Consider the following 25,374-nt stretch of genomic DNA (forward strand, 5'->3'; position numbering starts at 1 on the left):
ACTCCACAGTGTCCCTGACCCCCTGTGACCCCCAATGTCCCCCTGACCCCGATGTCCCCAATGACCACAATGTCCCCCTGTCCCCCCAATGACCCCAATGTCCCCCCTGACCCCGATGTCCCCAATGACCACAATGTCCCCCCTGACCCCGATGTCCCCGTGTCCCCCCCGACCCCAATGTCCCCCTGTCCCCCCTGACCCCGGTGTCCCCCTGTCCCCCCAATGACCCCAATGTCCCCCTGTCCCCCCTGACCCCGGTGTCCCCCTGTCCCCCCAATGACCCCAATGTCCCGTGTCCCCCTGACCCAAATGTCCCCTTGACCCCAATGTCCCCCTAATGACCCGTGTCCCCCTGACCCCGTGTCCCCCTGACCCCAATGTCCCCCTGACCCTGTGTCCCGTGTCCCCCTGACCCCAGTGTCCCCCTAACCCCAGTGTCCCCCTAACCCGTGTCCCGTGTCCCCCTGACCCGTGTCCCGTGTCCCCCTGACCCCAATGTCCCCCTGACCCGTGTCCCCTGACCCCAGTGTCCCCCTGACCCCAATGTCCCCCTGACCCGTGTCCCGTGTCCCCCTGACCCCAGTGTCCCCCTGACCCTGTCTCCTGTGTCCCCCTGACCCGTGTCCCGTGTCCCCCTGACCCGTGTCCCGTGTCCCCCTGACCCCGTGTCCCCCTGACTCCAGTGTCCCCCTGACCCTGTCTCCTGTGTCCCCCTGACCTGTGTCCCATGTCCCCCTGACCCCAGTGTCCCCTGACCCGTGTCCCGTGTCCCCCTGACCCGTGTCCCGTGTCCCCCTGACCCAGTGTCCCCCTGACCCGTGTCCCATGTCCCCCTGTCTCCCGTGTCCCCCTGACCCGTGTCCCGTGTCCCCAGCTGTGGGTGCAGGAGCGCCAGGCTCTGGCCACGTCCACAGACCACGGCAAGGACCTGCCCTCGGTGCAGCTGCTGCTCCAGAAGAACGAGGTGAGTCAGGGGGTCCCCAAATGTCCCCTGTGACCCCCACAGACCCCCCACTCCCGGGACTCCCCATAGACCTCCCTCCCTTAGACCCCTCCCACTGGTTTTCTGGCTCATCCCCCATAAATCCCCACAGGTCCCCCAATTTCCCCCATTGACCCCCAGACTCCCTAGACCCCCAAATTTCCTCCATAAAACCTCCCACGTACCCCATAAACACCCCAAATGGACCCATAAACCCCCATAACCACCCCTGTAGACTCCCATACCCCCCAGAAACACCCCCAGATCCTCCAATTTCCCCTCATAACCCCCCAAACCCCCCAGACCCCCCAAATTTCCCCTCACATCCCTCCAAACCCCCTCTAGACCCCCAAATTTCCCCTCACACCCCCTAAATCCCCAAATTTCCCCTCACACCCCCCCAAACGCCCTCTAGACACCCCAATCCCCCCTCAAACCCCCCAAACCCCCTCTAGACCCCCCAATCTCCCCTCACACCCCCCAAACCCCCCCAACCCCTCCCTAGACTCCCCAATCTCCCCTCACACCCCCCGAACCCCCCCAATTCCCCCCCAACCCCTCCTTAGACCCCCAATTTCCCCCTCACACCCCCAGACCCCCCCCAATCCCCCCTCACACCCCCCGAACCCCTCCCCAGACCCCCCCAATCTCCCCTCACACCCCCCAAACCCCTCCCCAGACCCCCCAAAATTCCCCCTCACACCCCCCGAACGCCCCAATTCCCCCCCAACCCCTCCCTAGACCCCCAATTTCCCCCTCACACCCCCCAAACCCCCCAATCTCCCCTCATACCCCCCCAACCCCTCCCTAGACCCCCCAATTTCCCCTCACAACCCCCAAACCCCTCCCCAGACCCCCCCAATCTCCCCTCACACCCCCCCAACCCCTCCCTAGACTCCCCAGTCTCCCCTCACATCCCCCCCAACCCCTCCCTAGACCCCCCAATCTCCCCTCACACCCCCAGACCCCCCAATCTCCCCTCACACCCCCCAAACCCCCCCAAACCCCTCACTAGCCTCCCCAATCCCCCCTCACACCCCCTCTCTTACCCTCTAGACCCCCCAATCTCCCCTCACACCCCCCGAACCCCCCCAAATTTCCCCCGGCCTCCCCCCCGCAGACGCTGCAGAAGGAGCTGCAGGGCCGCGAGCGCCGCGTGGCCGAGCTGCTGGAGCGGGGGGTGCCCGGCCCGGGGGTGCCGGGCCCGGGGTCCCCAGCTCGGGGGTCCCCAGCTCGGGGGTCCCCAGCCCGGGGGTGCCCGGGGGGGTCCCGGCGCTGAGGGAGGCCTGGCAGGAGCTGCGGGCGCAGGCGGCGCGGAGGCAGCGAGGCCTGGAGGCCGCCTTGGCCTCCCAGCGCTTCCTGCGGGACGCGGCGGCCGCCGAGGCCTGGCTGGGCGAGCGGGAGCTGCACATGCTGGCCCAGGACAAGGCCAAGGTGGGGCTGGGGGCGGGACCCCCCCAAGGTGGGGCTGGGGGCGGGACCCCCCGCTTTGTGTGGGGGGGGAGGATGTAGGGGGGGTGCTGGGAGGGGGTCTGGAGGGGGTTCGGGGGGGGTTGGGAAGGGTCTATGGGGGGGTTTGGGGGGGGTTATGGGGTGGGTCTGTGGGGTCTGAGGGGGTTTATGGGGGGGTCTGTGGGGTCTGAGGGGGTTTATGGAGGTGTCTAGGATGGGTTTGGGGGCTTGGGAAGGGTTTTTGGGGGGTCTGGGGGGGTTATGGGGGGTCTCTGGGGGGTTTGGGGGGGTTGGGAAGGGTGTTTGGGGGGTCCGGGGGGGTTGGGAAGGGTCTATGGGGGGCTTTGGGCGGGTTATGGGGGGTCTATGATGGGCTTAAGGGGTTTGGGAAGGGTCTATGGGGGGGTTTGGGGGGTTCCGGGGGGGGTTATGGGAGGTCTAGGATGGGTTCAGAGGGGTTGGGAAGGGTCTGTGGGGGTCTTTGGGGGGCCTGGGGGGGGTTATGGGGGTGTCTAGGATGGGTTTGAGGGAGTTGGGAAAGGTCTTTGGGGGGTCTGGGGGTTTATGGGGGGGTTATGGAGGGTCTATGATGGGTTTAAGGGGTTTGGGAAGGGTCTTTGGGGGGGTCTGGGGGGGTCTGGGGGGGGTTCAGGGGGGTTGGGAAGGGTCTATGGGGGGGTCCGGGGGCGTTATGGGGGGGGGTCTGTGGGGTCTGAGGGGGTTTATGGGGGTGTCTAGGATGGGTTTGGGTAGGGTTGGGAAGGGTGTTTGGGGGGTCTGGGGGTTTATGGGGGAGTTATGGAGGGTCTATGATGGGTTTGGGCAGGGTTGGGATGGGTCTATGGAGGATTTGGGGAGTCTGGGGGGGTTATAGGGTGTCTAGGATGGGTTCAGAGGGGTTGGGAAAGGTCTTTGAGGGGTTTGGAGGGGTCTGGGGGTTTATGGGGGGGGTCTATGGGGGGTTCAGGGGGGTTGGGAAGGGTCTATGGGGGGTCTGGGGGGTTATAGGGTGTCTAGGATGGGTTTGAGTGGGTTGGGAAGGGTTTTCGGGGAGTCTGGGGGGGTCTATGGGGGTCAGAGGGGAGCAGGGAATGTGACAGGGGGGTCAGGGGGCTGTGGGGAGGGGTCAGGGTGGGAGCTGTGGGGTCTGGGGGTCTTTGGGGGGATCTGGGGGTTCCTGTGGGGTGTCTGTGGGGATCAGGGGGATCTATGGGGGATCTATGGGGCTTAGAGGGGATTTGTGGGGGGTCTGTGGGGTCAGTGAGGGGTGGGGACCCCCCAGTGACCCCCCGTGTCCCCAGGACGAGCCGGGGGCTCAGGCCATGCTGAGCCGGCACCTGGGGCTGGAGCAGGAGCTGCGCGACTACGGCGGCACCGTGGAGCTGCTGGCGGAGCAGGGGCGGGACATGGCGGCCAGCGGGCACCCCGACGGGTGGGGACCGGGACAGCGGGACAGCGGGACAGCGGGACAGCGGGGACAGGCTGGGGACAGCGGGGACAGGCTGGGGACAGCGGGACAGCGGGGACAGGCTGGGGACACCGGAGACAGGCTGGGGACAGAGGGACAGCGGGGACAGGCTGGGGACAGGCTGGGGACACCGGGGACAGGCTGGGGACAGGATGGGGACAGCGAGGACAGTGGGATAGAGGGGACAGGCTGGGGACAGGCTGGGGACAGGCTGGGGACAGGCTGGGGACAGCGGGACAGCGGGGACAGGCTGGGGACAGGCTGGGGACAGCGAGGACAGCGGGGACAGGCTGGGGACAGGCTGGGGACAGGCTGGGGACAGCGGGGACAGGCTGGGGACAGCAGGACAGCGGGGACAGGCTGGGGACACGGGGGACAGGCTGAGGACAGGCTGGGGACAGGCTGGGGACACCATGGGACAGGCTGGGGACAGCGGGGACAGGCTGGGGGCAGGCTGGGGACACTGGGAGACAGGCTGGGGACAGGCTGGGGATACCATGGGACAGGCTGGGGACACCGGGGACAGGCTGGGGACAGGCTGGGGACAGCCCCAGCACAGTCATCGTGTCCCCTGACAGCCCCGGGCCAGCGCTCAGGGTGCCCCGAGGCCCCTGTGTCCCCTGGTGACACTGCTGTCCCTTGTCCTCGCTGTCCCCTAGTGACCCCGCTGTCCCCTGTCCCCGCTGTCCCTGCTGTCCCCTGTTCCCTGTCCCTGCTGTCCCCTGCCCCCCGGTGACCCCGCTGTCCCCTGTTCCCTGTCCCCGCTGTCCCCTGTCCCTGCTGTCCCCTGTCCCCACTGTCCCCCCCCCCGCTGTCCCTGCTGTCCCCTGTCCCCTGCCCCCCGGTGACCCCGCTGTCCCCTGTCCCCTGCCCCCCGGTGACCCCGCTGTCCCTGCTGTCCCCTGTCCCCCCGGTGACCCCGCTGTCCCCCCGGTGACCCTGCTGTCCCCCCGGTGACCCCACTGTCCCCTGTCCCCGCTGTCCCCCCGGTGACCCCGCTGTCCCCTGTTCCCTGTCCCCCCGGTGACCCCGCTGTCCCCTGTCCCCGCTGTCCCCTGTCCCCGCTGTCCCCCGCTGTCCCCGCTGTCCCCCCGGTGACCCCGCTGTCCCCTGTCCCCTGTCCCTGTCCCCCCGGTGACCCCGCTGTCCCCCGGTGACCCCGCTGTCCCCTGTCCCCGCTGTCCCCGCGGTGACCCCGCTGTCCCCTGTTCCCTGTCCCCGCTGTCCCCCCGGTGACCCCGCTGTCCCCTGTCCCCGCAGCGAGCGGCTCCGTGCCCGCGCGGCGCAGCTGCAGCGCCTGCACGCGGGGCTGTGTCACCTGGCCGGGGAGCGCAGGGCCACCCTGCAGGGCCACCAGCGCCTGTGCCAGCTGCGCCGCGACCTCGACGACCTGGAGCAGTGGATCTCGGAGCGAGAGGTGGTGGCGGCGTCCCGGGAGCTGGGGCAGGACTTCGAGCACGTCACGGTGAGGGGACACCGGGGGGACACCGGGGGGACACGGGCACTGTGACACTGAGAAGTCACCTCAGTGCCAGGTTGTCCCCGGGAGGGTCTTTGTGTCCTCCTGTCACCGGGTGTGTCCCTGTCACTGGGCGTGTCCCATGTCCCCAATCCCCAAGGATGTCCCTATCCCCGGGAGTGTCCCCCTGGCCGCACGGTGTCCCATGTCCCCCTGTCCCTGGGAGTGTCCTCTGTCCCCAGGAGCACCCCCTGATCCCCCTGTTCCGTGTCTCCCTGTTCCCCTGTCTCCTGTCCGTGTACCCCTATCCATGTCCCCTGTTCCCCTGTCCATGTCCTGTGTACCCCTGTCCTCTGACCCCGTGTCTGTGTCCCCTGTCCGTGTTCCCTGTCCCCTGTCCATGTCCCCTGACTCCCTGTTCGTGTTCCGTGTTCCCCCGCCCCTGTCCCCATGTCCCCCCGCCCCTGTCCCCTGACCCGTGCCTGTGTCCCCTGTCCGTGTCCCCTGTCCATGTCCCCTGTCCCCCGTCTGTGTCCCCTGTCCCGTCCGTGTCCCCTGCCTCCTGTCCGTGTCCCCTGTTCGTGTTCCCTGTCCCCCCACCCCTGTCCCCGTGTCCCCCCGTGTCCCCTGACCCGTGCCTGTGTCCCACCCCCGCCCGTGTCCCCTGACCACGCCCGTGTCCCCTGTTCGTGTTCCCTGTCCCCCCACCCCTGTCCCCGTGTCCCCCCGCCCCTGTCCCCCGCCCGTGTCCCCTGACCCGTGCCCGTGTCCCCGCAGCTGCTCCGGGACAAGTTCCGCGAGTTCTCCCGGGACACGGGCGGGCTGGGCCAGGAGCGGGTGGACGCGGCCAACGCGGCGGCGGCTGCGCTGATCGCCGCGGGCCACCCCGAGCGCGCGGCCGTGGCCCAGTGGCAAGCGGGGCTCAACGAGGCGTGGGCCGAGCTGCTGGAGCTGGTGGCCACGCGGGCGCAGGAGCTGGCGGCCGCGCACGACCTGCAGCGCTTCCGGCGCGACGCGCGGCAGGTGCTGGCGCAGCTGCGGGACAAGTCGCGACAGGTGCCCGAGGAGCTGGGGCGCGACCTGCGCGCCGCCGAGGGGCTGGAGAGGCAGCACCGCGCCTTCGAGCACGACGTGCAGGCGCTGAGCGCGCAGGTGAGCGGGGCGGGGAGGGGGACAGGGGAGGGAACAGGGACAGGTGAGGGGGGACAGGGGAGGGAACAGAGGGACACAGGTGGGACAGGGTAAGGGGCAGGTGAGGGACATGCTGTGGTGCAGGAGGTGTCTGTGAGTTGGACATGTCACCTGTCCCATGTCACACCTGTCCCATTTCACACCTGTACCATTTCACACCTGTCCCATGTCACACCTGTCCCATGTCCCCAAGTGACAGCTGTCCAGGGGGCCGCCGCGCACCTGTCACACCTGTCTCACCTGTCCCATGTCCCACCTGTTCCCAGGTGACGGCTGTCCAGCAGGCCTCCGCGTGCCTGTCTCACCTGTCTCACCTGTCCCATGTCCCACCTGTCCCCAGGTGACAGCCGTGCAGGAGGCTGCAGGGCGCCTGTCCCACCTGTCTCACTTGTCCCACCTGTCCCACCTGTCTCAATTTCCCATGTCTCACCTGTCTCGTCTCACCTGTCCCATATCTCACCTGTCCCATATCTCACCTGTCCCACCTGTCCCAGGTGACAGCCGTGCAGGAGGCGGCGGGGCGCCTGTCCCATGTCTCACCTGTCCCATGTCTCACCTGTCCCATGTCCCACCTGTCCCAGGTGACAGCCGTGCAGGAGGCGGCGGGGCGCCAGTCTCATGTCTCACCTGTCCCACTTCTCACCTGTCCCACCTTCCCACCTGTCCCAGGTGACAGCAGTCCAGGAGGCGGTGGGGCGCCTGTCCCATGTCTCACCTGTCCCATGTCTCACCTCTACCACCTGTCCCAGGTGACAGCAGTCCAGGAGGCGGCGGGGCGCCTGTCCCATGTCTCACCTGTCCCACCTGTCCCACCTGTCCCAGGTGACAGCCGTGCAGGAGGCGGCGGGGCGCCTGTCTCACCTGTCACACCTGTCACACCTGTCTCACCTGTCCCATGTCTCACCTGTCCCACCTGTCCCACCTGTCCCAGGTGACAGCAGTCCAGGAGGCGGCGGGGCGCCAGTCTCACCTGTCTCACCTGTCCCATTCTCACCTGTCCCACCTGTCCCACCTGTCCCAGGTGACAGCAGTCCAGGAGGCGGCGGGGCGCCAGTCTCACCTGTCTCACCTGTCCCATGTCTCACCAGTCTCACCTGTCTCACCTGTCCCATGTCTCACCTGTCCCACCTGTCCCAGGTGACAGCCGTGCAGGAGGCGGCGGGGCGCCTGTCCCATGTCTCACCTGTCTCACCTATCCCATGTCTCACCTGTCCCACCTGTCCCAGGTGACAGCCGTGCAGGAGGCGGCGGGGCGCCTGTCTCACCTGTCCCACCTGTCCCACCTGTCCCAGGTGACAGCAGTCCAGGAGGCAGCGGGGCGCCTGTCTCACCTGTCACACCTGTCCCACCTGTCACACCTGTCCCATATCTCACCTGTCCCACCTGTCCCAGGTGACAGCCGTGCAGGAGGCGGCGGGGCGCCTGTCTCACCTGTCCCACCTGTCCCACCTGTCCCAGGTGACAGCAGTCCAGGAGGCAGCGGGGCGCCTGTCTCACCTGTCACACCTGTCCCACCTGTCACACCTGTCCCATGTCTCACCTGTCCCACCTGTCCCAGGTGACAGCCGTGCAGGAGGCGGCGGGGCGCCTGTCCCATGTCTCACCTGTCCCACCTGTCTCACCTGTCCCAGGTGACAGCCGTGCAGGAGGCGGCGGGGCGCCTGTCCCATGTCTCACCTGTCTCACCTATCCCATGTCTCACCTGTCCCACCTGTCCCACCTGTCCCAGGTGACAGCCGTGCAGGAGGCGGCGGGGCGCCTGGCCGCGGCGTACGCGGGCCCGCGGGCGGAGGAGCTGCGGGCGCAGGAGGGCGCGGTGGCCGCGGCCTGGGCCGAGCTCCGCGCGCGCTGCCAGCGCCGCCGCCGCCTGCTCGGGGACAGCGTGGAGCAGTTCCGCTTCCTGCGCGCCGCCCGCGACCTGCGCCTCTGGATGGACGGCGTGCACCTGCAGCTGCAGGCCCGCGAGCGGCCCCGGTGCCACACGGGGACACGGGGGGGACACGGGGACACGGGGACATGGGGGGACATGGGGGGATATGGGGGGATATGGGGGGACACGGGGACACGGGGGGACATGGGGACACGGGGGGGGACACAGGAGGACACGGGGGGATATGGGGGGGACACATGGACATGAGGACACAGGGGGGATATGGGGACATGGGCACACAGGGACATGGGAGGACAGTGGGACACAAGGGGACATGAAGACACAGGGACACGGGGGGACATGGGGACACGGGGGGGGACACAGGAGGACACGGGGGATATGGGGGGGACACATGGACATGAGGACACAGGGGGGATACGGGGACATGGGGACACAGGGACATGGGAGGACAGTGGGACACAAGGGGACATGAAGACAGGGGGATATGGGGGGACATGGGGACAGCAGGACATGGGGACCTCAGGAGATGGGCAGGACAAGGGGACATGGTGGGGACGTGGAGACTCTGGGGGGACACAGGGACACGGGGACATGGGGACATGGGGGGACATGGGGATGTGGGCACACACAGTGACTGTGGGGACACTGTGGGGACATGGAGGACATGGGGGACACAAAAGGGACATGGGGACACAGTGACTGTGGGGACGCCACAGGAACACACAGGGACATGGGGACACACATGGGGATAGCCCTGGGGACATGGGGACATCACAAGGACATTCCAGGGACACCTGGCCAGGGCTGTGACCACGCCCACCCTGGTGCCCAGCTGGAGCCGCGGTGTCCCCGCGGTGACCCCGGTGTCGCTGTCCCAGGGATGTCACCGCGGCCGAGCTGCTGATCCAGCAGCACCAGGGGCTGCGGGCGGAGCTGGAGGCGCGCGAGGGCTCCTTCGGGGCGTGCGTGGGGGCGGCCACGGCGCTGCTGCAGCGCGGCCACCACGACGCCGACAAGGTGGGACACGCCTGTCCCGGTGTCACCATGTCACCGTGTCCTCATCACCGTGTCTCCATCCTTGTCACTGTCCCCAAGTCCCTAGCCCTGCATCCCTCATCCAAATCCTCCACGTCCCCTCGTGTCCCTGTCACTGTCCCTGTGTCCCACCCCCACCCTGTATCTCTGTCCCCATCGTGTCGCCGTGTCCCTGTCCCTGTCTCCACCCCTGTGTGCTGATGTTTGTCCCTGTCGCTGTCCCTGTCGCTGTCCCCTAGCTGTCCCAGGAGCTGGCCGAGCTCCAGGAGCGCCGCAGGGACATCGGGGAGCGCTGGCAGGACAAGCTGGAGTGGCTGCAGACTGGTGAGAACTGCGGGGGCCCTGTGTCCCCCCATGTCCCCCCATGTCCCCTGTGCCAGGCTCAGGTGCTGCCCCCACCCAGAAGGTGAAAAATGAGGGGTCCCTGTCCCCTGTGTCCCCTCTAAAAGATGGCTCAGGGGGGACCCTGTGCCCGTGTCGCCTCTCACAGCCCAGGGGTGGCTCAGGGGGGACCCTGTGCCCGTGTCCCCTCTCAGTGCTCAGGGGTGGCTCAGGGGGGACCCTGTGCCCTGTGTCCCCTCTCAGCGTCCAGGGGTGTCCCGGGGGGTCCCTGTGCCCCGTGTCCCCTCTCAAAGGTGGCTCAGGGGTGTCCCAGGGGGGCCCCTGTGCTCTGTGTCCCCTCTCAGTGCTCAGGGGTGGCTCAGGGGGGTCCCTGTGCCCGTGTCCCCTCTCAAAGGGGGCTCAGGGGGTCCCTGTGCCCCCGTCCCCTCTCAGTGCTCAGGGGTGGCTCAGGGGGGTCCCTGTGTCCCCTCTCAGTGCCCAGGGGTGTCCTGGTGGGTCCCTGTGCCCGTGTCCCCTCTCAGTGCTCAGGGGTGGCTCAGGGGTGGCTCAGGGGGGTCCCTGTGTCCTCTCTCAGTGCTCAGGGGGGTCCCTGTGTCCCCTCTCAGTGCTCAGGGGGGTCCCTGTGTCCTCTCTCAGTGCTCAGGGGGGTCCCTGTGTCCCCTCTCAGTGCTCAGGGGTGGCTCAGGGGTGGCTCAGGGGGGTCCCTGTGTCCTCTCTCAGTGCTCAGGGGGGTCCCTGTGTCCCCTCTCAGTGCTCAGGGGTGTCCCGGGGGGTCCCTGTGCCCGTGTCCCCTCTCAGTGCCCAGGGGTGTCCCGGGGGTCCCCGCCCCCTGCCCCGTCCCCAGTGACGTCCCCGTGTCCCCAGTGCTGGAGGTGCTGGTGTTCGGGCGCGACGCGGCCACGGCCGAGGCCTGGCTGGCCAGCCGGGAGCCCCTGGCCCGCGCCCCCGAGCTGGGCTCCAGCCTGGCCGAGGCAGAGACCCTCCTGAAGCGGCACCAGAGCTTCCAGAAAGCTGCGGCCGCCTGGGAGGAGAGATTCGCTGCCCTGAGCCGCCTGACCACGGTGGGGACACGGGGGGACACGGGGGGACACGTGGGGGGGACATGGGGGGGACATGGGTGGGACACAGGGACATAGAGACATGGAGGGGGACACGGGGGGACACGGGGGGACACGGGGGGACATGGGGGGACACGGGGGGGACACGGGGGGACACTCGGGGGGGAAATGGGGAGGACACATGGGGACCTCAGGGGCACATGAAATGGAAAGGGGAACATGGGAGGGACACGAAATGGGGAGGGGGACACGGAGACATGGGGACATGGGGACATGAGAGGGAAATGGGGAGGGGGCACAGGGATCACAGGGAGGGGGACACGGGGGGATGTGGGGATGAGGAAATGAGGGGAAATGGGGAGGGGGACACGGGGGGAAATGGGGGGAATAGAGGGGGAATGGGGAGGGGGACATGGGGGGACACAGAAGAGAATGGGGGCACAGGGAGTGGGACACTCTGGGGGGGGTCTGAGGGTCCTGTGTCACCTCCATGCCCCGGGGGGTCCCCATGGGATCCCTGTGACCCCCCTCCCCCATCACCGGGGTGTCTCTGACCCCTCCCGACCCCCCCCAGCTGGAGGAGAAGGAGCGGCGGCGGCGCCAGGAGGAGGAGGAGGAGGCGAGGAAGCTGCAGCCCCCCGAGCCCCCCCCGGCCCCGGCTGAAGTCGGGGGGACCCCCCCGATGGAGCCCCCCGAGAGCCAGGACGGGGGGGGGGGTCGGGGAGGGGCAGAGGTGAGGAGGGGTGGGACATTCAGGGCGGGGGGAGGATTTTGGGGGAACAGTGAGGTTTTTGGGGGGTGGGTGGGAGACCCCCGGGTTTAAGGGGGGTTTGGGGGCGGATATGGGGGTCCGAGGCGGGGGGAGGTTCTGGGGGTGACAGGGGGGGTGTCCCCTGTGTCCCCACCCCCCCAGGGCCCCCACCCCCCAGAGCCGCCCACCGGAGCCCCCCGCCCTCAACGGGATCCGCCCCGACAGCGCCGCAGGCCAGGTAACCCCCCCGACCCCCAAAATGTGGGGGGGACACCCCCGGACCCCTCTGTACGACCCCCCCCTCACCCCTATCCCCCTCCCCAGGTCCCCAAGGGGGTGCAGGAGGGGGGGCCCGGCCCGGGGGGGGTGGCGGCCACGCTGCCCCCCCGCGCCCCCCCCCCACCCGAGACCCTCGAGGGGGGGCTGTGCCGAAAACAGGAGCTGGAGGCGCCCGGCAAGAGAGCCACCAACAGGTGGGGATGGGGACAACGCGGGGACACCTGGGGACAGCACGGGGACAACACGGGGACAACACGGGGACACCTGGGGACAACATGGGGACACCATGGGGACACTTTGGGGACAACACGGGGACACCATGGGGACACTTTGGGGACAACACGGGGACACTTTGGGGACAACACGGGGACATGGCTTGGCCGTGGGGGCACCCGGGGGACACCTTGGGGACACCATGGGGTCACGCCCTGGGGCCACGCCCCATTCATGGCCACGCCCCTTCACCTTCCCATTCAGGCCACGCCCCTCCGGACACACCCACAGTATCCGACCTTATTTGGGTTCACTGACCCCGCCCACGTGACCCCGCCCTGCCGTAGCCACGCCCATTAAATGCCACGCCCCTCCCTTAAAGTCCCAACGGCCGCCAGGTCCTGGCAGAGCCTGGGATGTGCTCTGGGGGTCGGCGGTCCCCTAAACCCCCCCTGTGACCCCTCCGCAGGTCCTGGCAGAGCCTGGGATGTGCTCTGGGGGTTGAGGGTCCCCTAAACCCCCCCTGTGACCCCTCCCCAGGTCCTGGCAGAGCCTGGGATGTGCTCTGGGGGTTGGGGGTCCCCTAAACCCACCCTGTGACCCCTCCCCAGGTCCTGGCAGAGCCTGTACTGCGTGCTGCGGGGGGGGGGCCCTGAGCGTGTTCAAGGACGCGCGGGGGGCGGGGGCGGGGGTCCCGTACCACGGCGAGCCCCCCACCCCCCTGCGCGGGGCCCGCTGCCACCCGGCCACCGCCTACCGCAAACGGAAACACGTCTTCAGGCTGGGGTACGGGGGGAAAAATGGGGGGAAATGGGGAAGAAATGGGGGGGGAACATGGGAGAAAAATGGGGGGGAAATGGGGGAGAAACGGGGGAGAAAATGGGGGGAAAGTGGGGGAGAAATGGGGGGAGAAATGGGGGAAAAGTGGGGAGGAAAGTGGGGGAGAAAAATGGGGGGGAAATGGGGGCGGAAACATGGGAGAAAAATGGGGGAAAATGGGGGGGAAATGGGGGGAAGGTGGGGGAAAAACGGGGAAAAATGAGGGAGAAATGAGGGGGAAATGGGGGAGAAATGAGGGGGGAAAGTGGGGGAAAAATGGGGAAAATGGGGGGAAACGAGAGAGAAATGGGGGAAAGTGGGGGAGAAAAATGGGGGGAAATGGGGGAAAAATGGGGTGAAAAGTAGGGGGGAAATGGGGGAGAATGGAGAAAAAAACGGGGGAAGAATGGAGGAAAAATTTGGGGGAAAACGGGGGGAAGATGGGGAAAATGGAGGGAGAATGTAGGGAAATAAGGAAAAAATTTGGGGAAAAACGGGGGAAAAATTGGGGAGACGTGGGGGAAATTGGGGAAAATGCAGAAAAGAGGGGAAATGGGGAGGAGATGGGGGAAAAATCGGGAGAGAATGGAAGGAAATTGGGGTGGAAGGTAGGGGAGGATTGGGAGAAAACTGGGGTAAAATGGGAAGCGGGGGGAAAATATGTGGAAATGGGGGAAAAAATGGGGAAGGGAGAATAAATGTGGGAATAACGGGGCAGATGTGCAGGGAAATGGGTAAAAATGGGGGGAAGATGAGGAAAAATGGGGGGACATGAGGGGGACACGAAGGGGCTGGGGGGGTCCCGTGGCTGATCCCGCCCCCCCCCAGGCTGAGCGATGGGAAGGAATTCCTGTTCCAGGCTAAGGACGAGGTGAGACCCCCCTGTCCCCTCGCTGTCCCCTCGGTGTCCCCCGACCCCCCCGTGTCCCCCAGCCCCCCCCAAATGTCCCCAATGTCCCCCCAGGCTGACATGGCTCTGTGGCTCCGCGGCATCGAAGCCGCCGCCGGGGCCGCGCTGGGGCCGGGGGCGCCCTGGGAGGGTTCGGGGGGTCCCGGGGGTCCCCCCAAGGGGATGTCGCGGGCCCTGAGCCTCCCCCCCGTGCCCCCCCCCGCCGAGGGAGCCCCCCGGCCCCGCGAGCCCAAGGAGAGGGAGAAACGCTTCAGCTTCTTCAAGAAGAACAAGTAGAGAGAATTTGGGGGTGCAGCAGCCGACGGAGGGACACGGGGGGGTCTCGTGGGGGGGCTGGGTGTCCCCCCCCCCCTCCCGTCCTGGTGATGTCCCCATGCAGCCCCCACCCCAATAAAGTGATTGGAGACCGAGACTGGGGGGTCTGGGAGGGACTGGGAGGGACTGGGGTGGCGTTGGGATGCAAATTGGAATTGGGGTGCGGGTGGTGACGGGATAATGATGAGGGTCACGAGTGGGTGGGATTGGGGTGGGACTGAGAGGAGAATGGGTTGGGGTGAGATGGAAATGGGATGGGATGGGATGGGATAATGGGATAATGGGATAATGGGATGGGATGGGATGGGATAATGGGATGGGATGGGATGGGATAATGGGATGGGATGGGATAATGGGATGGGATGGGATGGGATAATGGGATGGAACTGGGCAGGTTTCACACTGGGCAGGAGGTTCGGCAATGCGCGGGACAGGGCACCCCAGTGCTCCCAGTACGATCCTCAGCTCTCCCAGTGCTCCCAGTACAGACCCCAATGCTCCCAGTACCTCCAGCGCTGCCAGTGCTCTCAAAATCCCCAGCACTCCCAGTATTCCCAGTGCTCCCAATACCCTCAGTGACCCCAGTATAGGGCCCAAAGCTCTCAATACGCCCAGCGCCCCCAGTATTCCCAGTGTTCCCAATATCCCCAGTGACCCCAGTATTCCCAGTGTTCCCAATATCCCCAGTGACCCCAGTATTCCCAGGGCTCCCAATATCCCCAGTGACCCCAGTATTCCCAGGGCTCCCAACATCCCCAGTGACCCCAGTACAGCGACCAGCGCTCCCAGTACGGCCTGCAGTGCCCGACGCCCCCCCCATCAATGGACCGCCCCCGTCCCCCCCCCGCAGCCACTTGGTCCGCTCCTCCCCTCGCCCCGCCCCCTCCCTGCCGTGATTGGCTGCGGCCGCTCTGTGGGCGGAGCCGCCTGGCGGAGCGATGACCTCACGCTGCGGGCGTTTGATTGACAGCGCCGGCTACCAATGAACGCGCAGGAGGCGGGGCTGCGCCGGGAGACGCCGCCGCCATTTTGTGAGCAGCGCGCGGCGGACGGGGCAGGTGGGGGCGGGGGGGGCGCGCGGGGGTTTCGGGACCGGGGGTCGCACCGGGAACCGGGAGGGGGACACACGGCCGGGCCCAGCCACGGCCCCGCCGAGCCGCCCGCGGGCCTCGGGCCGTGCGATCCGGGAGGGTCTGGGGGGTCTCGGGCCTGTGCAGGGGAGGGGTTTGGGGGGTCTCAGATCAGAGGGGTCTCAGGCATGACGGGGGTCTCAGGCCTGGGGGGACAAGAGGGGTTTGGGGGGGGGTCTCAGTCCTGGAGGGTTTTGGGGTTCGGGGCGTGGCTCTGCCCTGTGAGGGTGGGGGGTGCACAAAGGTTTGGGGTGTTTGGGGGCTCTGCCCTGCAGGAAAAGGGGTGTCAGGACTAAGTTGGATTGTCGTGGTTTCTCAGTGGTTTTTGGGGTGACAGAGGTTTAAGGTGTTTTTTTGGGGTGTTTGTGGGCATAGTGTAGGAGGAGCACAGCAGAGCTTTGGGGTGTTTATTTTGGGGGGATTTGGGGTGTTTGAGGCTCTGCCCTGAAAGAGCAGAAGCAGAATTTGGGGGGGATTTGGGGTGTTTGGGGCTGTGCCTTGTGACAGGGCCTCAGCCCTGGAGGCCACAATGAGGTTCAGGGTTTTAGAAGGAATTTGGGGTGTTTGGGGCTTTGCCCTGAATGAGCAGGGGCAGAGTTTTGAGTTTATTTGAGGAGCTTTGGGGTCTTTGGGGCTACAGCCCCAGGGACAGAGACAGATACTGGGGGGCTTTATCTGAGGGGTGTTTGTGGGACCAGCCCTGAGCACAGACACAGAGATTTGGGATATTTGAGGAGGATTTAGGTTGTTTGGGGGCACAGCCCCAGGGACACACAGAGTTTGGGGTATTTCAGGGGATTTGGGGGCAGAGCCCTGGGTACACACACAGAGATTCAGGGTGTTTATTTGGTATTTTGGGGGACACAGCCCCAGAAGTTTGACATGTTTGAGGAAGATTTAGGATGCTTGTGGGCACAGACACAGAGGTTCACCAGTTTCTCGGGGGGTTCTGGGGCCGTTTAGGGCTCCCCACGGGGGGTTCTGGACCATTTGGGGCTCACCACGGCGCTGTCCGGCGCAGGAGGGTCGCGATGGTGAAGCTGTTCATCGGGAACCTGCCGCGGGAGGCGACGGAGCAGGAGATCCGCTCCCTGTTCGAGCAGTACGGGAAGGTGCTGGAGTGCGACATCATCAAGAACTACGGCTTCGTGCACATCGAGGACAAGACGGCGGCCGAGGACGCCATCCGCAACCTGCACCACCACAAGCTGCACGGCGTCTGCATCAACGTGGAGGCCAGCAAGAACAAGAGCAAAGCCTCCACCAAGCTGCACGTGGGCAACATCAGCCCCACCTGCACCAACCTGGAGCTGCGCGCCAAATTCGAGGAGTACGGCCCCGTCATCGAATGTGACATCGTCAAGGACTACGCCTTCGTGCACATGGAGCGGGCCGAGGACGCCGTGGAGGCCATCCGGGGGCTGGACAACACCGAGTTCCAAGGTGAGGCGCGGGCTGAGGCGGCGGGAGGGCTCTGGGGTCGATCCCGGATGTGACCACGGCCGGCTCCGCGGGCCGTAACGCGCCCTCGGGGCTCTGGGGTTGGTGTCGGTGTTTGCCCGCCCCGCTGCAGCTCCCGGGGCCGCCCGCGCGGCGCGGCCGGAGCGAGGGCTCGGGCTCGGGGGCTCTGGGCCGGGGAGGACGGGACTGACCCATCTCTGATTAACCAGCACGGCCGCCCCGCAGGAGGACCCCGACGGCGACGTCCTGTGCCGGGCCGGAGCAGCGGGTGACGCCAGGCTGCCGCCCGCCCTTGTAGCCTTGCCCAGCCTGGTAAGAGGGTGACGGAGGCGCCCGACCCCGCGCCCGGCGTCGCTCGGGCGCTCGACGGGGCCGTGCGGCCGGACTCGAGCCGCGGCGCTGGCGGCGGTGATGGCGAGCGCGTCTCCCGGCCGGGTGCTCAGGGCGGCGTCCGGCGCTTCACCCCGCGCGGCAGCGGGGCCGGACTGGGCGCTCCCGGTGCTGCCGGGACTCTACATGTCCCGCCGCCCTCGTTCCGGGCCTTCCCCAAAAACCAGCGACCCAGCCGGGCCAGCACGGCTGCACCCAGAGCTGTCCCGGCCACGTCCGCGCTTGGCTTTGCCTCGTGCCGCGCTCAGGCCGGGCCCTGTTCGCTCCGGGGCGCTTCCCGGTGTTGCATCCCTCTCGCCGCCGCTGTGGCGTTTTCCGGCGCGAAGCTTTGCCGTCACACGAGGCCGGCAGTGCCGGGTTTCATCCGGGGCTTTGCCGGGCTGGCCAGAGTGGCCGCACTCGGCCATGGCAGCACGTCCCGGTCAGCCGCTGTCCAGCGTCCATCTGGCGGCTCACGCTCGGTCCCGCGGCGGCTCCTCCCGCGCCGGTGGCTGCGGAGGGCTGGGGGGTGGCAGCCGGTCCCGTCCCGTCCCGCCGGTGCCCTGGCACGGCCGCACTGACCCTGCCTCTCGCGTCTCTCCCCAAGGCAAGCGGATGCGCGTGCAGCTGTCCACCAGCCGGCTGCGGACGGCGCCCGGGATGGGAGACAAGAGCGGCTGCTACCGCTGCGGGAAGGAGGGGCACTGGTCTAAGGAGTGCCCGGTCGATCGCCCGGGGCAAGTGGCGGACTTTGCCGAGGCCTATAACGAGCAGTACGGAGCCGTGCGCACTCCCTACACCGCGGGCTATGGGGAGACCGTGTATTACGATGAGGCCTACGGCGGGATGGCCGACTACTACAAGCGCTACCGCGTCCGCTCCTACGCCACGGCCTCGGCGTACGACGCCTACGCGGAGCAGACCATGGCCCAGTACTCCCAGTACGCCCAGTACTCCCAGGTCCAGTCCTCGGCCATGGCCGCCACCACGGCCATGGCCGGCCGCATCCCCACCACCTTAGACGCGTACGACCGAGCGCTGCTGCCCACCCCGGGCGCGGCGGCCGCCGTCGCCGCCGCCGCCGCCGCCACCCGCCGCGGCCGCCGCCGCGTCCTCCACGTATTACACCCGGGACAGGAGCCCCCTGCGCCGCACGGCCGCCGCGGCCAGCACCGTCGGAGAGGCGTACACGTACGAGCGTGGGCAGCTGTCGCCCGTCTCCTCGGTGGCCCGCGCGTCCCTCTACGACATGCAGCGCTTCGGGCGGGACCCGTACGCGGACCGGGCGCGGTACTCCGCCTTTTGAGCCGGAGGTGAGCGTGTTGGCGGCTCTCGGTGCCGCAGGGGGCCCCGCTGCCGGTGGTCCCGGTTGTGTTGGTCGAGCTCTAGGCGGGTGACGGGTCACGGTGACACAGACAGGCCCCACGGGCGTTAAAGCCCGGCCGTGGCGAGCGAGGCGGTGCTGGTGTCACTCTCGGCTGTAATTCATGTTTCGTCCCGGCACAGTCCCCGTGGGGTGGGGGGTTCCCGCAGAGCCCCCGGCCTTGGGGCAGCTCCTGCCCGCACGGGCTGTGCCTGGTCCCGGTGGGCCGAAGCCCCACCACCGCTCCACGTCAGGACTCTGCTGCCGCCAGGAAGCCGCAGCTCCCCGGGGCGCCGGGGCTCGGCACGGTTCCGGATTGGCCCCGGGGGCACCTGCGCCAACTCCTCTTTTCTCTTACAGGTAAGATTTGTGCGGCTGGACGTCGGGGTCCCGTCGCACACCGACTCGGCGCCGCGCGTCTCGGGCCGCGCCGGGTGCCACCGCCGCCGCGTGCCGCTCCCGGGCCCGTTCCTTACGGACGCGCGGCTTGTCCTCCGCCCGGGCAGGATTAGCTCAGTCCCTCCCCCCAGCTTCCCCCGCCCCCCTGGGCAGGATTTTGCTTTTCCAGGTAGTTTTGGGTCCCCACCCCAGGCTCAGGTGTGAGCGTGCAGCTGCAGCCGTCCCCCAGCACCAGCTTTGCTTTGCTTCGCCGCCCCCTCGCTCCCCCGGAGCTCTTTCCCAAGTCGTCGTTTTGCCTTTTTTCCTTTATTTTTTAAGAGGGTGGATAATCCAGTGGTAGGTTTTTAGCCCAACGCCGTAGCTGATCGGAGGCCGCCGCGCCGGCGGGGGTGGAACCCCCCGAGTGATTTAGAGTCCCCCGACCCCACTTTCCGGTAAAATAAACTCAAAATTTTTAACAAACGGCGCTGGCTCCGCCCCCGGTTCTTTCTCTGTACTTGAGTCCCCTGAGAACACGGCACGGAACCTTCTGGACTCCCCGGTGCTGCCTGTGCCCTGCCTGGCTCTGCTGCAAATGGGAGCACCCCCAAAATAGTCCTGGCGCCCCCCAAAGGGGCACCCAGGGTTAACAAAGGGGCTTTAACCCCCAGCTCTTCCTCCTCATGGGCAGCAGGAGCTGCCACTTAACCTGCCCAGGGCTAATTAGTCCCTGGACCACCTTGTTTGTCCCCAGACTGGTTCATTTTGTCCCCACATTGGCTCGTTCATCCCCAGATGCCCTCCTGTCTCTCGGTGTTCATTAATTAAGGCCATTAAGCCCAGGATGTGCCTTTGGTGATGTTGCCAGTTCTGCCTCGCAAGCGCCAATCAATGCCATGGTCACCCGCGGGCGCTGCCATCGCCACACCTGGGGACTCAAGGCCAGGGTGTGTGGTCACCCTGGGAAGGAGGGGTGAAGTGTCAGACCCTCCTGCCTGGCTAATTACTGCGGTGGTTAATGAGCACTGTGGCACAGCTGGGACTGGGCTGTGACCTGGCGAGAGATGGGGACAGGAAGGACTTGTAGAACAGTCACAGTGGTGCCAGTGGTACCCATATTCCCTGGCAAGGCACACACCACCCCTCAAAACCAGCTTTTCTCACCCAAAACAAGCCCTGGCGCAGGTCAGTGCTGGTGATCCCGTGCAGTGGTGTCGTGGCAGGGCCAAGTCTGGCACTTCTGCTGCCAGCTCTGAACACTGCTCATCCTCCAAATCTGCCTCCTCCGTAGTGGGAAAGCAGCTCCGGCACCGGGAGTGGCATCAAGCCGGGCTGGGTGGTGATGGTGGCACTGGGAGGTGTCCCCAGGGGTAGGATGGACCCTGGGGACTGGGAAAGAACCAGGCGGGAGGCGTTGGGAACTGGAGCAGACCCCAGCGTTTATTTACAGTCATAAAAAAACCCCAGCACCCTGCTGGGCCCAACGCTGGAAACGGGGAATTCGCCCAAAAAACGAGACAGTTCATGGTATAAAAGAGTCTGCACAGCCGCAACCATTGGCGGGTTATGAACTGGCACCGAGCGCCGGCGGGGGATGAACCGCGCGGCCACTGCCAACCGTAACCTGGAACCTTCTAAAAATCTCAAACAGCAAAACCAGAAAAAATTGGCTGAAAAAAAGAACCGTCCGTGCCCCGGCGGGGCGGCGAGCGGGGCCGTGGCCGGCTCAGAGGCGGCGCTGGTAGCCCGAGTGGACGCGGGCGGGGGGCAGGTAGTCGCCGTAGCCGCCCGAGTAGCGGGCGTACTCGGTGTGCGCGTCTGGCAGGCGGCGGTAGTCCAGCGGGGACTTGGTGGGCGAGCGGCGGTACGCCAGCGGCGAGTCCGCTAAGCGCCGGTAATCGGCCAGCTCGGACAGACGGCGCTCGGAGCCGTACCTGGGCAAGAAAAGAGACGGGGTCAGCCACGGGGGACGGCGCCCGGATCTGCCACCGGGGACGCACCGCGATGGACAAAGCCGGCGCAGGACGGGGTCAGACACCGGACCGGTGCCGCCACCTCCCCTCACCCACACCAAGCCCCGTTCCCTCCCCGGGATCTGCGCGGCACGAGCGGAGCCGTGGCGCACAGTGTGCCAGGCGATAGCGTGGCACTGCCGCGCAGCACCGGTCAAGCCGCGAGCGGTGCGCCAGAGCCCGGCGAGCCGGCCAGCAGCGGGAGGCAGGGGTGGGGGGTCGGTGCCCCGCCCGGCACCGTACCTTTTAGCCAGAGAGGATGATTTTTTGTACGGGTCGTCGTAGACGGCGCTGCGAGGCGGGGAGAGGCGGGTGCGCTCGTAGGGCGGTGCGGTGGCGGCGGCCTGCGCCAGGCCCAGGTAGGAGCCTGCCGGCTGCCCCAGCTGGCTCGGCCCGTCGTAGGCGCTGCCCGGCTGGGCTCGGTACGCGGCCGCCAGCACGGCGGAGGACGGCTGCTGTGCCGGGTAGGAGGCCGCCATGGCGCTGGAGGCCTGCGCCCGGTACGCAGCCGTCAGTGGGGCGGAGGCCTGTGCCTTGTAGGAGGCGGCAGCAACGGCGGCCTGGCTGCCGTAGGACGCGGCCAGGGAGGAGCCTGTCTGCGCGCCGTAGCCGGCGGGGAGCGCGGCGGCCGCGGGCTGGCCGCCGTAGGACGCGGGCAGGCCCGCGGCAGGCTGGGCGCCGTACGAGGCCGAGTGGCCCACGGTGGGTTGGGCGCCGTAGGAAGCTGACAGCGCGGGCTGGGCGCCGTAGGAGGCCGAGTGGCCGGCCACGGGCTGGTAGGCAGCAGCAGCGTGACCAGCCACGGCCTGGGCGCTGTAAGAGCTGGCGTGCACCGCTACGGCCTGGGCACTGTAGCCGGCGGACAGCGCGGCGCCGGGCTGGGCACCGTAGGAGCCGGCGTGGCCATCCATGGGCTGGGCACCGTAGGAGCCGGCGGCCAGCTGGGTGCCGTAGGACGCCACGTGCACCGCCACGGCCTGGGTGCTGTAGGAGCTGGCAGAGCCGGCAGCGGGCTGGGCGCCGTAGGCGGCAATGGCGGGCTGGGCGCTGTAGCCGGCCGAGTAGCCCGAGGCGGGCTGGGCGCCGTAGGAGGAGGCCAGGGCGGCGGACTGGACGCCGTAGGAGCTGAGGGAGTTGGCGGCAGCGGGCTGCGCGCCGTACGAGGCGGCAGCGGCGGGCTGGGCGCCGTAGGAGCCGAGGGAGTTGGCGGCGGCGGGCTGAGTGCCCGCGGCGCCCAGGGAGCCGACCGAGGGCTGGGAGCGGTAGGCGCTGCCCAGCGAGGCCGAGGGCTGCGCGCGGTAGGCGGCGGCCTGGCCCGTGGTGGGCTGCGGCCGGTACGCCATGCCCAGGGAGGCCGAGGGCTGGGCTCGGTACGTGGCCCCCAGAGAGGCCGAGGGCTGGGCGCGGTAGGCGGCCGGCTGCGCCGTCATGGGGAGTGTCACCGCCGCGTAGCCGGCGCGCGTGGGCGAGCGCCGCAGCGGGCTGCGGTCCCTGCCGAAGTAGGAGGGGGAGGCGGGCCGGGGCTGCGCATCGAAGGCGTCGTACTTGGCGCCGAAGCGCTGCTGGTAATCGTACAGGGAGGGGGTGGCGGCGTAGCCGGCGCCTGCGGCCGAGGGAAAGGCGGCGTCAGCCGCCCGGCGCTGCTGGTCGAAGCCCTCGATCTTGGGCTGGAACTTCTCGCGGTACTCGAGGCCGATGCGCTTGGTCTTGTCGACGCCGAGGGCGGGCGGCGGCGCCTGGCCCGTGCCCTTCTTCTGCACGTTGGTGGAGAGCTCCACGTTCACCCGGCGCCCCTTCACCTCCTTCCCATTTAGGTTTTCGATGGCAACTTTAGCATCGGCTTCGTTCTCCATGTGCACAAAGGCATAGTCTGACAAAGCAGCAGAGAGAGCAGTGAGGGGAGAAAACACAACTCGTTACAGGAGCCGGCGCTAACGAGCCGTGCGGCGGCAGCGGGACGGGCGCGGGACGGGCGCTGCCGGCCCAGGACGGCACTGCCGGCCCCGCTCGCCGGCGAAGACACAACCACCACCGTCAGCTCTGCCCCACGCTCCTTTGGTCACAGCCCCAGCCTCCCCCAGCCCGCCTGGCTCCCTCCGTGCCCCCAGACTCTGCCTCCTGTGACCCCCTCCCAGCCCCTCCCTGGCACAAGGGGACGAAGGGCCCGGGCTGGGCTGGCAGTGCCAGCACCGTGGGCTCAGCTGGGACGTCCTGGCAGTGAGCGGAGCAAAGCTGAGAGAACCGGCGCCAGCACAGAGAGCGGGACAGGGACAGAGGAAGTAGGGGAAGAGGGGACAGAAAAAGACAAAAAGAGAAGGGAACAGGAACTTGGAGGGGAAGAGGAGGGGGAGAAGGGGGAAGGAGGGAGGGAAGAGCCTGAGCACCCCCTATGAGTGCCTGGCTGTGGCGAGGAGCCGGTGCCACACGGCACAACCACGGCTTGCCAGCACAGAGGCCTCTGAGGACAGCGAGGAGCAGGAAAGCAGGACCTGGTGGCAGCTCTGGTAGCCACCTATGGCACTAGGCCCAGTGGATTTGGGGGCCGGATGCCCCCATGGCAGTGGGGGATCACCCCCATGGCACGACGGGTCTGGGGCCAGCACAAGGCAGGAGAGCAGCGACCCCGTGGTGTTTCCCTGCAATCACACACCGAGACCACCAGCACCAGTGACAACCCACCCAAGGCTGTGTGGTGTGCTGGGAACATCACTGGCCAAGCAAACTCATCCCAGACCTCTGAGCATCAGCACCATGTCACCCTCTCCTGTGCTCTCCCTCTGCCATCCCACCCCCCTCACTCCTGTCCCACATCCACAATTCCACTCCAGTAGCCCAAAGAGGGGGTGTCCCCTCCATGTCACCCCCAGCCCTGCTGCCACCCCCTGGGGTGGCTATGGCAACCCCAAACCCGAGGGGGCACAGGGCAGGTCCTGCCGGGCTGTACTGGTGGCTGCAAGCTGGGACGAGAGAGCAGAGGAACAAGGTCCCCCTCGTGTGGGCAGGGGCACTGTGGGGACATCAGCGGGATTCCAGAGGGGATGAGAGGACAGCAGGGGCAGGGAGAGGGAGGCAGAGTGACAATTATCAATGCATCTGTGTGTCACGGGTGACACTTGAGCTGGGGGAGGCGGGTGACCCTGTCACACTGTGCTGGGGGTCCCCAGTGTGAAGGCAGCGAACCCCTCAGGGGTTTCAGTGTGTTCTGTGCACGTCCCAGCTCTGTGTCCGAGCGTGTCTGTGGAGGCCAGGCCGTGGCCTGCGGGTGATTTGGTCACAGAGGTGGCAGCAGCGGGCAGGGGGTCACCCCACCTGGGGCTGGATGTGGTGATGGCACGGAACAAAGCTGCCAGGAAGGGGGTTATGGGGGTGTTCAGGAGTGTGGGGAGCCCACACGGGCCACTTGAGGGAGGTGAGGAAGGATAATGTGGAGACTGAGGGGGCAGGGAGCCCACAGAGGCTCACACGGCCCCACCTTGGGTTTGGGCAGGCGACTGCACAGCACGAGACCAACTAGAGGAAGGTTATCAGGGGAGTTACGGGGTCGGGGCACCCGCAGGAGTTGGCACAGCCCCACCTCAGCCTGGGGGAGGCGATCGAAGACACGTGGTTGCCAGAGGGGGGGTTATGGGGTCTGGACCGCCCACACATGCCCGCACCGCCCCGGCCGGGCGGCGGAGGCGATGGAGGAGGACGTGGCTGGCACAAGGGGGGGTCACGGGAGCTCACTCGGGCTCGCACGGCCCCGCTCGGGGCAGGGGGGAGGCGGCAGGAATCCCCCCCGTTCCACCAGCCCTCCGCACCGGGGTCCGGGCGGGGGCGACGCCGCAGTCGGACGGAACTCGGGTGCCACGATCACCCGGCGGCGCGGGCCGAGCTCGGCGGCGGGGGCCGCGCGGCCCCGGAGGCGGGTCCGGTACCTTTCACCACGTCGCACTCCACCACCGGGCCGTACTGCTGGAAGAGCGAGCGCAGCTCCCCGCTCGTGCACGCGGCCGACACATTCCCCACGAAGATCTTGCAGGTGTTGGTGGGGCGCGGCCGGGATGGCTCCACCACGATGCGGCGGCCGTGCAGTTGGTGCCCGTTGAGCTGCGAGATGGCGCGCGCGGCCGCCGCCTCGTCCCGCAGGTGCACGAAGGCGAACTGTTTCATGAGGGCGACGCCCAGCACCGGCCCCGCAACGCCGGCGAACAGTTCGCTCAATTCCTCCGCCGACGCCTCTTCGGGGACATTGCCCACGAAGAGTTTGATGCCAGGACGCATCGCGGCGGGGATCAATGGGGGGAGCGCAGCGGGGACCGAACCAGCAGCGGCGGCGGCGGCTTCAAAATGGCGGCGGTTCCTGAGGGCGGCGGGGGCGGTGCCGTGCGCAGCGCGCCTGCGTGCCGTGCGCACCGCCCTCCCTCAGCGCGCCTGCGTGCCGTGCGCACCGCCCTCCCTCAGCGCGCCTGCGTGCCGTGCGCACCGCCCTCCCTCAGCGCGCCTGCGTGCCGTGC

The 25,374-nt window shown here is 67.6% G+C and overlaps 3 protein-coding genes across 4 annotated transcripts in view; 2 read left to right on the forward strand and 1 right to left on the reverse strand.

The window, feature by feature from the left end:
- LOC130262609 (spectrin beta chain, non-erythrocytic 2-like) overlaps window positions 1-14,254 on the forward strand; it is a 36,001-nt gene extending 21,747 nt beyond the window's left edge. The window contains 17 exon segments of the mRNA XM_056509930.1: window positions 875-964; window positions 2,103-2,191; window positions 2,230-2,416; window positions 3,736-3,866; window positions 5,163-5,367; window positions 6,139-6,513; window positions 8,282-8,526; window positions 9,322-9,460; window positions 9,718-9,802; window positions 10,685-10,881; window positions 11,453-11,676; window positions 11,792-11,867; window positions 11,954-12,102; window positions 12,733-12,763; window positions 12,765-12,907; window positions 13,769-13,811; window positions 13,905-14,254. Coding sequence (XP_056365905.1) covers window positions 875-964; window positions 2,103-2,191; window positions 2,230-2,416; window positions 3,736-3,866; window positions 5,163-5,367; window positions 6,139-6,513; window positions 8,282-8,526; window positions 9,322-9,460; window positions 9,718-9,802; window positions 10,685-10,881; window positions 11,453-11,676; window positions 11,792-11,867; window positions 11,954-12,102; window positions 12,733-12,763; window positions 12,765-12,907; window positions 13,769-13,811; window positions 13,905-14,126 — 2,631 coding nt within the window. The 3' untranslated portion in view covers window positions 14,127-14,254.
- A 1,525-nt stretch (window positions 14,255-15,779) lies between these two features.
- LOC130262781 (RNA-binding protein 4B-like) lies at window positions 15,780-20,549 on the forward strand. Its single transcript, XM_056510245.1, is given in 4 exon segments — window positions 15,780-16,738; window positions 17,733-18,216; window positions 18,218-18,438; window positions 18,849-20,549. Coding segments are annotated over 3 exon segments (1,239 nt in total). The 5' UTR covers window positions 15,780-16,197; the 3' UTR covers window positions 18,432-18,438; window positions 18,849-20,549.
- On the reverse strand, window positions 20,286-25,364 carry RBM14 (RNA binding motif protein 14). Of its 2 annotated transcripts, XM_056510119.1 has the most exons (3): window positions 24,796-25,364; window positions 21,122-22,748; window positions 20,286-20,800 (listed from the first exon to the last, which is right to left on the reverse strand). In XM_056510119.1, the coding sequence occupies exons 1-3, from the start codon at window positions 25,139-25,141 to the stop codon at window positions 20,593-20,595; spliced, it is 2,181 nt and encodes a 726-aa protein (XP_056366094.1). In that variant the 5' UTR covers window positions 25,142-25,364; the 3' UTR covers window positions 20,286-20,592. The 2 variants fall into 2 exon arrangements, with proteins under 2 accessions (XP_056366094.1, XP_056366095.1); XM_056510120.1 differs by lacking the exon at window positions 21,122-22,748 and having other exon boundaries at window positions 24,796-25,358.
- Window positions 25,365-25,374: the final 10 nt, after the last annotated feature.

Source organism: Oenanthe melanoleuca, chromosome 25 (assembly GCF_029582105.1).
Source record: "Oenanthe melanoleuca isolate GR-GAL-2019-014 chromosome 25, OMel1.0, whole genome shotgun sequence".
Classification (NCBI taxonomy): domain Eukaryota; kingdom Metazoa; phylum Chordata; class Aves; order Passeriformes; family Muscicapidae; genus Oenanthe; species Oenanthe melanoleuca.

Bases quoted from the DNA above. Each gene is read 5' to 3' on its own strand.
- RBM14 (XM_056510119.1), bottom strand. From the start codon at position 25,141: ATGCGTCCTGGCATCAAACTCTTCGTGGGCAATGTCCCCGAAGAGGCG. The intron at 22,749-24,795 runs GTACCGGACCCG...CTGCTTTGTCAG, and splicing joins GGAGTGCGACGTGGTGAAAG to ACTATGCCTTTGTGCACATG. The intron at 20,801-21,121 runs GTACGGTGCCGG...TTTCTTGCCCAG, and splicing joins TCATCCTCTCTGGCTAAAAG to GTACGGCTCCGAGCGCCGTC.